Here is a 13,547-nt window from a genome sequence, read left to right as displayed (position 1 = left end):
TTATTAATCTCAGTTTGCATGATTTTCAGTTGTTTTGGGGCAGTGTGTGAGTGTGTGTGTTTTTGTTTGGGTGGGTGACTGAATAAAGATGAGGTCATCTCTGAAACTGATGTAATGCATGAGGATAATCAGACAGTTTCATGTCATATCCGCTTCATTTAGATGTAAAACACTATAAAACCACACTCAGATTATCATCACCGACTCTGATAAATAAATACTTTTTTTCTTTTGCTAATTTTGACAGAAATAATATAGCATTAAATGCTGTCCTCGCTGGCTTACTGCCTGGTTCTGGTTCTGTGATGTGGGTCAGAACAAAGTTGGGAAAAAAATGCAATTGCTTTTTGCTTCTCTTTTCCTCCTGACCCAGATTTCTCTCCGCCTGCCTTACAGCACTGAGTGAGACTGCAGCACCCTTAAAAGCTGCTGCAGCGGACACCCACACACACACACACACACACACACACACACACACACACACACACACACACACACACACACACACACACACACACACACACACACACACACACACACACACACACACACACACACAATGCTTTCCTGAGACACTGCAGAAAAAAGGCCTCACTCAGAGAAATCAGGCTGACTGCTGGTTTCTAGGCAACGGGAGCCTGTCTCTTAGCAACCGCATAAAAGAGAATGTGGGTTAATTGATGAGAGAATCATTTTATCATGAAAAGTAAATAATAAATAAAAAATACAGTGTTGTTGAATTTATTTGGTGTTCCTCATGTCTTCCCAAACACCCCCCTTCACTCATGCTTTCCCCTAGAGACTGCAATGTTCAGCACCACAGACAGCGACCCGCCTATCCAAAGGCCCGTTGCCATGGTAACGGGCGGGGAGGGGGTGCATGATGCTGCATCCTGTAATTTGATGCACCGACAAGAGGCTCAGCAAGCCAAATCTGGGGAGCTCGTATATCTGTTCAGTCTATATGAAATAAATAGCATTATACACGGTATAACACAGATAGCCTATCTATAATAATCTGTGATATGAAATACTGGTGCATGTAAATGTGATTGATATGTAGGCTATATTTGATTTCCATACGTCCGTGAGAAACGACCTTGAGTTGTGAATACTTCACTCTGCCCTCTGGTGTCATTTGTCTGGTATATGGTTTGGTTTTCACAGATCCGCATACGTAATCAGCTGTGGTGGGAGGGAGCGCAGAACAAAAGGGGCGGGTGGGGCGAGTTTGTCACGTGATCTGTGTAACTAAACCACAAGATGTCACTGCACACCATGCAGTCAGACACTAAAACACATATAGACATGGTCAACATTTTAATACTGGCTCATTTATTCTCTTAAAATTTATAACACGCGTTTTAAATCCTGATTCCAATAAAGGAGAAATAACAAAAAGTTTTATTTTTTTGCCCAAAATTAATTAGATGTTTATTTTCAGATGTTTAGTGTAGGACATGTGGTATTGTGATCCCCCCAATATAATCGTTAATGATAACAATAATCATAATAATCAAAAATAATAATAATTTGACCTACTCCAAAAACTGGATCTACTAGTATAGCTGGTCATGTTTGGTCCTCCGTAATCCATCATCTCTGTAGTTTTTACGCCAATTTTTGGATATCTCAAAGTGGTTCGGTATCATTAAATGCTTATGTGTTTATTACGTTTCGTCTGCGCGCTCTGAAACGCAAGCCATTTATACAAAATATAATATACAGTGGCTTCTCCTGCTTTTTTTGGTGATATTTAGCGTCAGTTTAGCAGGAAGTGACGATTTTGTTCTCTTTCACTCTGGATGGAACCGCTGCTTTATTTTGTAATGTTTTATGTGATATTCCCATTTTGCGCATAAGTTAAACTCCCAAATTTGGATGGAAAAAGCATTACTAGAAGATGTTTTGTGAAGGAGGTGATGCAGTTCTGCAAAATCGCTCTGAGTGGCGTTGCAATACCATTCATTGCTAACCGTTGCGTTTAACAGATTTCGTGGCTTGGAGTGTGTCAGACAGACATCACTTTGGCTTTGAACAATGAACAACCACGACGATTTTAAATCTGTCCGTTATTCGTGTTTTGGAATAGCATAAATGAGTTGAGCGCATCTGCTATTTTCAGCGGTGCTCAGAGGAAACGATGGCGAGTGAAAACACAAGAACGTGGAGGAGCAAGGTTTTATATGTGATGTGTTTGCTGTTTAATTCCGGAGGAAATGCTGCTCAGATAAGCTACTCCCTCCAAGAAGAATCTAAAACTGGAGTCACTGTAGGGAACATTGCAAAAGACTTGGGGATTGATCCGACTTCATTGGAGAACCGGAATTTACGCATTGTTGCGGGGACAAAGCAAGAGCTCTTTCGGGTAAATCATGAAGACGGCGCTTTGTTTGTGAACCAGAGGATAGACAGAGAAGAGCTGTGTGCTAAAACCAACCCGTGTATCATTTATCTTAAAGCAGTGATAGAAAATCCACTCGAAATGCACCAGATATCAGTTGACATCATCGATGTCAATGATAACCCACCTAGTTTTTTGGATGAAAACTATAAATTGGAAATACTTGAATCTGCAATGACAGGAGCACGATTTCAGTTAGAAACTGCTCACGATCCAGATATAGGCTCAAACGACTTGCAGGCATATAAACTGAGCCAAAATCATTATTTTCGTTTAGAAACGGAAGACATGGGAGACGAAGGTAAGATCCCTGTCCTCATTCTACAAAAACCTCTTGATAGAGAAAAAAGCGCAAGCCATAAGCTAATGTTAACTGCAACGGACGGAGGAAATCCGCAGAAATCAACTGCTGTAAATATTACTATTGTTGTGTCAGATATCAATGATAATACTCCCATTTGTGATAAACAAAAATACACAGTGAAGGTGAAAGAAAACGCCCCCGAAGGAACATTTCTGCTCCGCGTAAATGCTTCAGATTCAGATGATGGAATAAATGGGGAAATTGAATATTATTTAAGGAACAAGTTCAGGAACGGAGCATCTGAGGTTTTTGATTTAGATAGTTTAACGGGGGAATTAAAGATAAAAGGTGGGCTAAATTATGAGGAACGGCAAGTTTATGAGCTAAAGATAGTGGCTGCGGATAAGGGGGCCGTATCATTATCTACACTATGTAATGTGCTTGTTAATGTTGAGGATGTCAACGACAACAGGCCTGAGATTGACGTCACCTCAGTATCTAGCCACATTCCCGAGGATGCTCCTCCTGGGACTGTCGTGGCTCTGATGGGAGTTACTGACCTGGACTCAGGTATGAATGGAAAGATTGTTTGCGCTCTGCCCAAAAATATTCCCTTTGATCTCAAGCCATCCCTTGATGGACACTTTTATTCTCTGGTAACTAAAGAACGCATTGACAAAGAATCTAAGTCGTCTTTTGACATCACAATAACAGCCAGAGATTTAGGAACCCCGTCGTTATCATCAACGAGATCGATTCACGTCGAGGTCACGGATGTTAACGACAACAGCCCCACATTTACTCAAAGCCCATATACATTCTACGTGGTTGAAAACAACAAACCAGGAATTGCCGTTCTCTCGGTAAGTGCAGCTGATATAGACGAAGGTGAAAACGCACGTGTCTCGTATTCAATTGATCGAGTGAATTCAGATCAAATGATATCGTTTCTGAGTATTAATGAGGCGAATGGTACCGTTTACTCATTGAAGAGCTTTGACTTTGAGTCTTTAAAAACATTTAAATTCTTTGTTGTGGCCAAAGATTCTGGAAGTCCGTCTCTGAGCAGTAACGTGACAGTGAACGTGTTTATTCTGGATCAGAACGACAACGTTCCAGTGATCTTATATCCAGTCAGCGCTAACGGTTCTGCTGAGGGTGTGGAAGAGATTCCCCGGAATGTGAACGCTGGTCATTTGGTGACTAAAGTCAGAGCCTATGACGCAGATATAGGATACAACGGCTGGTTATTGTTTTCACTGCAGGAAGTTAGTGACCACAGTCTCTTTAGTTTGGACCGCTATACAGGACAGATAAGAACCCTTCGCTCATTCACAGAAACAGACGAGGCCCAGCATAAACTGCTCATACTGGTCAAAGACAATGGGAACGTTTCACTCTCAGCAACAGCGACTGTGATTGTCAAAGTTGTGGAGCCCAAAGAGGCTTTTGCAGCTTCTGATGTTAAAAACACAGTAAAAGACGAGGAGGAAAACGACGTTACATTTTATCTGATCATCACTTTGGGCTCGGTTTCAGTGCTTTTTGTCATCAGCATCATCGTGTTGATTGCAATGCAGTGCTCTAAATCTACAAACTATTCGTCCAAGTATTTACAGGACGCAAATTACGACGGGACTCTGTGTCACAGCATCCAGTACAGATCTGGAGACAAACGGTACATGTTAGTTGGACCCAGAATGAGTATCGGCTCTACAATAGCACCAGGCAGTAATAGGAATACTCTAGTGATACCAGATCGCAGGAGGAGAGATTCTGGAGAGGTAAGATGCATATTTTATAATTATTCTTATTATTGTAAAGTTTTCACGTTTGTGTAGTTTTTTTTAAATAGAGCTGTCCATGGTGCTGAAATTCAAATTCATACATTATCATGAACATTTCCAAGCCGGTGATGACATTTAGTAAACGTGCAAATAATCAGCGTTCAAAATAAACCACACTGCAGCAGCTGATACAAAGAACATTAACTGCTATCTCAACAGTGGTGGGATTTTAATTTTTAATTTTATAGCTAAACTACATTAATCGTATTAACTTATTTAAAAAGTACTCCCTCTTACCATTAAAATACATGACAGAAAAAAACTTTTTTTAACTGAAACCTAAAACACTTGAGAGTAGTTAGTGAGTCAGTCACACTCATTAATGGCTGCAGGCTAGAAAAAAATATATTAATCTATAACAATCACTGTTAAAAATAAACATCTATGGCAGTTCATGCATTAGTTTAGTTTTAGTTTTCCTTTTATTCTCTTTTAGTTGATGTTTTGTCTAAAGCGACTTTACATTTGTATTTTAAAATATAGTGTCTATAAATGAGAAATATCCATTTCCTCGAGCAAAGGAATTACGCTGCCATTTTAGCTCATTCTAAATAAAATCGACAGGAACACAAATATGTTTTTTTATTTCTGTATTACAGCACACCTCTTCTATCTCCATTATGTTGTGATATAATCATTTCACGGTGTCAATATATGAGTGCATTATTTTGAGTGAAATGTGTGATATGTGTTGTCTTTAGACATTAAAACGAATAAAACCTTTATTATGTGGTTTGTATGTTTGCTTTAAATCGAGTAAAGCCTGCCATTTGCATTAACAGTTGTATTCTAATGTTTCCTAGAACTGAAATTCTTTATTATCCGCCCTATTATCAGTTAGCCTCATGGTGTCAGTATTATACAAGGAAACCTTTTGAATACAGTCCCTCCTCTTTAAGACATTGGCTTCACACAATTGTTCCTCTCCACCAAAAGCGCAATTCTGTGTTGTTGAAACACCTGGTAGTCGGCGTGGATTATGATGATTTGTTTGAAGAAATTGCACATTTCTATGACATCTCGGAGAATTCGCTCTTTCAGAAATCAAGGGCAACATAAATTTGTTTTGTGATATTAAGCAGTTGATTCACGATGGAACCCGAAGGACAAAAGCGCAGATGTGAGTGCTGGTGGATCGCTTTGTGTTTCTCTTTACTGCTATGCTTTGGACAGCAGGTTTCAGCTCAGATAAGATACTCTATTCCAGAGGAAATAAAAGAGGGAACAATCGTTGGAAATATTGCGAAGGATTTGGGGCTTGATGTCAGTGCTTTAGCGGACAGGCGGTTCCGTATTGTATCTGGATCCAATGAAGATTTTTTCCAGGTAAATCAGAACGGCGTCTTGTATGTTCATAAGAACATCGACCGTGAATCGCTGTGTGATAGTCATAGCGCATGCATGATAAATCTGAAGATTGTCGTCGAAAATCCCCTTGAAATACATTATATTGGAGTAGAGGTGATTGATGTAAATGACAATTCTCCCACTTTCAGTGAACATGAGAAACGATTGGAGATTTTGGAATCGACTGCTCGAGGGACGCGTTTTCAGCTTAAGGCGGCGCGTGACCCGGATGCAGGGGGAAATTCTGTTCGTACATACAAATTAACCCAAAATGAACACTTTGATCTAGAAATCAGAGATCAGGGAGAAGATAAACTGCCGTTTTTAGTTTTACAAAAAACTCTTGACCGTGAGATTAATGACGAATATAATTTAGTTTTAACCGCAATAGATGGAGGAAATCCACACAGATCAGGAACTCTAAATATTACAATTAACGTTCTTGACATAAATGACAATAGACCGTTTTTTAGCCAAGATATGTATTCTACAACTCTAAAAGAAAATATACAAGTTGGAACGCTAGTCATTCAGGTTCAAGCAAGTGATGCAGATTATGGTTCAAATGGAGAGGTCACATACGCATTTGGCAGCGATCAGAACCCAAAGGTGTATGAAATATTTAGTTTGGATAAACTGACAGGTGACATTCGTGTGAAAGGGGATATTGATTTTGAGGACAAATCTATTTACAAACTTGATGTTCAAGCCTCCGATTATGGCCAGCCCCCTATGAAGACAGACTGTAGAGTTATCGTAAAAATTTTAGACACAAACGATAATACTCCTGAGATCGATGTAACGTCACTGTCAAAGATGGTGTCTGAAGATTCCAAGCCTGGTACTGTAATCTCCCTCATTAGTGTTACTGACAGAGACACTGGTGTTAACGGAAAAGTTGTGTGCTCACTCTCAGAAAATGTTCCATTTGAATTAAAACCATCAGTTCAGGAAAACATGTTTTCGTTAGTCACTAAAAGGAACCTGGACCGTGAAATCAAATCAAATTATGACATTACAATAACAGCGACCGACTTGGGTCAGCCTCCACTATCATCCTTTAAGACTTTGAGCGTGCAGGTGTCAGATGTTAATGATAACCCACCTGAATTTAGCTTAAATCCCATCGAATTATATATGATTGAAAACAATAATGCGGGCGCTCCCATTCTCACAGTGAATGCTTTTGACAAAGACCTAAATGAAAACTCTGTGATTTCATATCAGATTATTAAAGGGAACGGGACACAAAGTGACATGACATCGTTTTTAAATATAAATTCTGAAACAGGCGCAATTTATGCACTTAAAAGTTTTGATTTTGAAACTACCAAAAAGTTCCAGTTTCATGTGCTCGCTACAGACTCTGGAAGTCCGTCTCTGAGCAGTGACGTTACAGTGAACGTGTTTATTCTGGATCAGAACGATAACGTTCCAGTGATCTTATATCCAGTCAGCGCTAACGGTTCTGCTGAAGGTGTGGAAGAGATTCCCCGGAATGTGAACGCTGGTCATTTGGTGACTAAAGTCAGAGCCTATGACGCAGATATAGGATACAACGGCTGGTTATTGTTTTCACTGCAGGAAGTTAGTGACCACAGTCTCTTTAGTTTGGACCGCTATACAGGACAGATAAGAACCCTTCGCTCATTCACAGAAACAGACGAGGCCCAGCATAAACTGCTCATACTGGTCAAAGACAATGGGAACGTTTCACTCTCAGCAACAGCGACTGTGATTGTCAAAGTTGTGGAGCCCAAAGAGGCTTTTGCAGCTTCTGATGTTAAAAACACAGTAAAAGACGAGGAGGAAAACGACGTGACATTTTATCTGATCATCACTTTGGGCTCGGTTTCAGTGCTTTTTGTCATCAGCATCATCGTGTTGATTGCAATGCAGTGCTCTAAATCTACAAACTATTCGTCCAAGTATTTACAGGACACAAATTACGACGGGACTCTGTGTCACAGCATCCAGTACAGATCTGGAGACAAACGGTACATGTTAGTTGGACCCAGAATGAGTATCGGCTCTACAATAGCACCGGGCAGTAATAGGAATACTCTAGTGATACCAGATCGCAGGAGGAGAGATTCTGGAGAGGTAAGGCTGGCGGATATATTATTTTTGCACTCTTTGATTTTAATGTATTATTTGCATATTAAGTTTTTGGCGTGTCCTTCTCTTCTGGCCCATGTTGACTTTTCAGGTTTTGTTTTGGCAGGGCTGTTTTAATTGTTTATAATCTATTTGGCTTTTTTATGTCAAGGTAGATTTGTGACAGATTATGTATGTTGATGCATGAATCTCTAGTGGAACAGAACTATTCTCTCTTCTAATCATTGTTGGAATACAATAATGCTATAGGCCTATTTGTCACCAATTCATGCAATCCCTCAGCGCTAGACTCCTCAGCTCCTCCCATACGTTCCCTAACCCCTGATCACCTCCACCTGTTGTCACTCATCAAGGACTGCCATATAAACCATCACGCCACAATCACCCATTGTCTGGTCTTGTTGCTCCTACCTGTGATGTACCTAATTACCTGCACTCCTGTTCCCCAACGTTCATTGTCCTCCATATACACTCGACAGTCTCGAAATCTTCCTCAGTCCTGGAAACTACATCAGTGTTATTATCAAGTTACCTGTTTGGATACTTACGTACATATCCTTACGTTCCTGAGTTGTATTTTTGAAGTTTCATCATTAAAATATTGTGTTGATTCATCCTCGCGTCTGTCTTCATCAGTTGAGACAATATTAAGAATATTAAAATGATTTCATTGGACTCCGCTGAAATCTGTCACAGCAAAAGGTAGGCCCTACATATTAGTTGGACCCGGAATCTGTTCTACTTTACAGTCCCGGGCAGTAATGGAAATACTGTAGAGGTCCTGAAGTAGTATTCTGTGTGTGTTTTTTATTTTATTAATATTTATTTTACTTTTTATTTTTTATTTTTTACTGAATATCCAACACAATCTCATTGACGTGCGTATCTATACCACGAATGTTATTTCTCCTGCCAATTATACTCCAAAAATGGTTTTAGCGTGTGTATGCTACGCACTTAAAAACCCCTTGGGTAGGATTGGGGTGGGGAGTGCGTGCATATTACACGCCATAAAGTGCGTATCATATGCATGCGAAAACTCATTTTGGCGTATAAATGGCACGAGAAATAACATTCGTTGTATAGATACGCACTTTCATGAGATCGGGCTATAGCGCACTACGAAGACTCTTAAGATATAACTTAACTAAAGGTATACCATTTCTAGGCTTGTTCCCCGAACCATACCCCAGGAAGCTGCTTAAGATATTCTTACCTGCGACGTTACCAGGTGCTGTCCGTGGCGATGGTGCTGAATTTGTTGATATCGATGACTTGAGAATCAACTATTCTCTCGTGCAGGGGCTGCTTCACTGGGTTATGTGAGAAAGCGGTATTCTTAATAAAATAATCACTTCAGAAATAGTTGAAATTGCATTTATTAGGACTCATGGGTTATTATAAAAAATAATCCAAACTATAATAGCCTATAATAGCCTAGATTTTAAAATTGTATCATATATTGTTGCCACAATAACCATTTCAAATGTTTAGGTGCTTTCTCCTCTATTCCATTTTTGTTTGATGAGGTGGAGCTGTAATGTATGAAATATTGTTCTTGTAAATACTTTCCAGCATTTCAGTAATACAAGTGTAGCCTACATCTTACTTACGTGAATCGGCAGTGATCAAAAATGTTTAAAGAGTGAATTTTGAATCTCTTCTTCTAAACTCCGAAATGTGGATTCGGCGGCAATTAAATCATATACAAAAATAAACATTGGTGTTTGTCAAAAACAGTAGGTAATGTGGGCGGGGATTTTTACGCCGGTTGGGTGAGAAAAAAAACCCACAGACATTAGGGTTTCGGACGGCAATAAAATCACCGACTTACCCTTGTAAATGTTGAAAATACCGTACGACCCCAGAAACAATTACCGTCCGAATGGGGCTTAACTGGCAGTGCTTTCGCTGGCCTTTGAAAGCGATCCGTGGACGGCGCTGTCTTTTAGAACAACTTTTCGCTGTATCGCTGGCATAGTTTGAGCAAACTCCCCACCACAATCATCCCTTTTAAATAGACTCCTAAGCCTTTTACTGCCTAATGGTTTGCCAGCTGATGTACCTTTGGATAAATAATTAAAAAGCTAACAACAATCAGTGAAGGCTAATGACAATTTTATTCTTTGCATGAAAACACATAATTTAGCCTGTTGCACTGGGTGTATTACAACATCAGAATGATATTGGTATAGACTGTCAACAATGATAAGGTATTGCTAAGAGTGGTCCAGACCAACCTTCCGAACATTTGACTTACAAAAGGTATACTTAACTAAGAACGTTTCAGGAAACACGTATTAACGACAAGGTAGCCTACAGCTTAAAGTGTAGGCTAACTTAAGAATGACGCAGCGTTAAGAATTTTTTGGGAAATCCAGCCGTGCATCGCAGACGCAGTTATATTATGTATCATAATTTGACTAATTTGTTCTTAGACAAAAATATAGTTATTTACACAAGTCCACTGTGTACTTAGTGAAGTGATACAAAATGAATGAGTTCATGGCAGTATACGGAAATGTATTGTGTAAAAACAAACAATTGTTATTAATAATTTTTACTAAGAGATCTTACTTGTCATAGCTATTGATTCGTGCAGAACTGTTTGTTGTATTGAAATTAGCTTTGTGAACTTTCGAATTTTAAGGTTTTATTTTTTATGTTTATCATGCTATATTTTCAAATATGTATATGTAGGCCTGTTGATAATTTATATGTACGACACGAGTAGGTCCTATGTATATGTATATTTTATATGTAGTTTTTAGAGGTCAGGCATATGCACTATACATTAATATTCATTTAATAAAATCATATCTGCAAAATGTATCAAACATTTTCTCTCTGCCTTAAGTTTAAGTGCATGATATGTGTTTAAAATATGTGTTGCAGTGGACCTCATGGTGTCAGTATTACACAAGGAAACGTTGTTTCTGTCAGGGTTTTGTTTTGCGTCACAATGGGTTTTAACCCAGGCTAGAGCGCACTGACTACTCTGTTAGTCTGGACATATTCGTCGATATTCGAGCAAAAGATGTTCTCAAATTCTTCCTCGAAGCATTTAAATAGATTTGTGCGGTAATTGTAAGTAGAATAATTTTACACTTGTTCCACGACGGTTTTCAGCATGGATACTGGAGAACAAAGGCGCCGATGGGAATACTGGTGGATTTATCTGTGTTTCTATTTACTGTGCCTCGGACAGCAGGTTTCAGCTCAGATAAAATACTCTGTTCCAGAGGAGGTTAAAGAGGGATCGATTGTGGGTAATATTGCTAAGGATTTGGGTCTTGATGTCAGTGCTTTGATGGACAGACGGTTCCGTATTGTTTCTGGATCAAATGTCGCCCTTTTTCAGGTAAATCAGAACAATGGCATCTTGTATGTGGAAAAGCACATCGACAGAGAGGCGCTTTGTGATGGAACTGATGCTTGTTTGATAAGTCTAAAAACAGTTGTTGAAAATCCACTTGAAATTCATTATGTAGAAGTAGAAATTACCGATGTAAATGATCATGCACCCAATTTTGCTTATAAAGACGTGCTTTTAGAAATAGCAGAATCAACCCTACCGGGTGAGGACTTTCAATTGCAGGAAGCACATGATCCTGATTCAGGCGTGAATTCTGTTCGTTTTTATAAACTGAGCCAAACCGACTTTTTTGAACTTGAGTTTCGCGAAAATGGGGGAGAGAAAAAAGTTCCTGTCTTGAAATTACGTAAATTACTTGACAGGGAGCGTCAGGTAACTCACAGTCTTATACTGACTGCAGTTGACGGTGGGAATCCGCCACGATCAGGGAGCATCGTTATTAATGTCACGGTGCTGGATGACAATGACAACAGGCCAAAATTCAGTCAAGAACTTTATTCTGTAACATTGCAAGAAAACGCGCCTGTTGGAACTGTTGTCATTAAATTGAATGCAACTGATTTAGATGAAGGTCAGAATGGCGAAATTGTTTATTCATTTGCAAAGAATATCGAAAAACCGGTTTACGACACCTTTGATTTGGACAACTCCGGTGGGATTATGGTGAAGGGCAATTTGGATTTTGAGAAAAATAATGTTTATAGATTCGGTGTTATGGCGTCGGATAAAGGCCAACCACCGAAGACAAGCAACTGTAGAATTATCATTAAAATGATTGACGAAAATGACAATGGACCAGAGATAGAAGTTACCTCACTGTCTGATGTAGTTCCAGAAGATTCCAAACCAGGAACGGTCATTTCACTTGTTAGTATTACTGATAAAGATTCTGGCGTCAATGGCAAAGTTGTTTGTAGAATATCTGACAACGTTCCTTTTGAACTGAAGCCGTCATTCAAAGAAAATATGTACTCTCTTGTGACGAATGCAAAGTTGGATAGAGAGCTCGTTTCTCGATATGATGTCACAATAACAGCCACAGATCTTGGTCAGCCTCCTCTGTCCTCTATCAAAACACTAAAAGTGCAGATATCAGATGTAAACGATAACGTTCCAGAATTTCCTCACAATCCTTTAGAACTGTATTTAATGGAAAATAACCTTCCAGGAGCATCCGTATACTCTGTTAGCGCCTTCGACAAAGACATGAATGAAAATGCTGCAATTACCTATCAAATAATTAGAGAAGATGGAACAAAAAGTCACATGTCGTCATTCCTTAATGTGAATTCAGACAATGGACAAATACACGCGCTTAAAAGTTTCGACTTTGAAACAATAAAAATGTTCCAGTTCCATGTGCTCGCCAAAGACTCTGGAAGTCCGTCTCTGAGCAGTAACGTGACAGTGAACGTGTTTATTCTGGATCAGAACGACAACGTTCCAGTGATCTTATATCCAGTCAGCGCTAACGGTTCTGCTGAGGGTGTGGAAGAGATTCCCCGGAATGTGAACGCTGGTCATTTGGTGACTAAAGTCAGAGCCTATGACGCAGATATAGGATACAACGGCTGGTTATTGTTTTCACTGCAGGAAGTTAGTGACCACAGTCTCTTTAGTTTGGACCGCTATACAGGACAGATAAGAACCCTTCGCTCATTCACAGAAACAGACGAGGCCCAGCATAAACTGCTCATACTGGTCAAAGACAATGGGAACGTTTCACTCTCAGCAACAGCGACTGTGATTGTTAAAGTTGTGGAGCCCAAAGAGGCTTTTGCAGCTTCTGATGTTAAAAACACAGTAAAAGACGAGGAGGAAAACGACGTGATATTTTATCTGATCATCACTTTGGGCTCGGTTTCAGTGCTTTTTCTCATCAGCATCATCGTGTTGATTGCAATGCAGTGCTCTAAATCTACAGACTATTCGTCCAAGTATTTACAGGATGCAAATTACGACGGGACTCTGTGTCACAGCATCCAGTACAGATCTGGAGACAAACGGTACATGTTAGTTGGACCCAGAATGAGTATCGGCTCTACAATAGCACCAGGCAGTAATAGGAATACTCTAGTGATACCAGATCGCAGGAGGAGAGATTCTGGAGAGGTAAGAATAAACAGTTCATTATAATTATTCGTTATAATT

General features: G+C 39.5%; 1 protein-coding gene and 2 pseudogenes across 1 annotated transcript; all 3 read left to right on the top strand.

Moving 5' to 3' along the window:
- Positions 1 to 2,143: 2,143 nt before the first annotated feature.
- Positions 2,144 to 5,614, top strand: pcdh2aa1 (protocadherin 2 alpha a 1). Its single transcript, XM_077247208.1, has 2 exons — positions 2,144 to 4,492; positions 5,492 to 5,614. Exons 1-2 carry the CDS (start codon positions 2,144 to 2,146, stop codon positions 5,612 to 5,614), a joined length of 2,472 nt encoding a protein of 823 aa, XP_077103323.1.
- LOC143756645 (protocadherin alpha-8 pseudogene) lies at positions 5,567 to 11,003 on the top strand (annotated as a pseudogene).
- A 147-nt stretch (positions 11,004 to 11,150) lies between these two features.
- Positions 11,151 to 13,532, top strand: LOC143756644 (protocadherin alpha-8 pseudogene; annotated as a pseudogene).
- The last annotated feature ends 15 nt before the right edge of the window (positions 13,533 to 13,547 follow it).

This window comes from Siphateles boraxobius, unplaced genomic scaffold (assembly GCF_051911475.1).
Source record: "Siphateles boraxobius isolate OS27281-9 unplaced genomic scaffold, OSU_SipBor_1 3, whole genome shotgun sequence".
Taxonomy (NCBI): Eukaryota; Metazoa; Chordata; class Actinopteri; order Cypriniformes; family Leuciscidae; genus Siphateles; species Siphateles boraxobius.
Note: the sequence above shows the minus strand (reverse complement) of the source record. Positions and strands in the feature narration are given on the sequence as shown.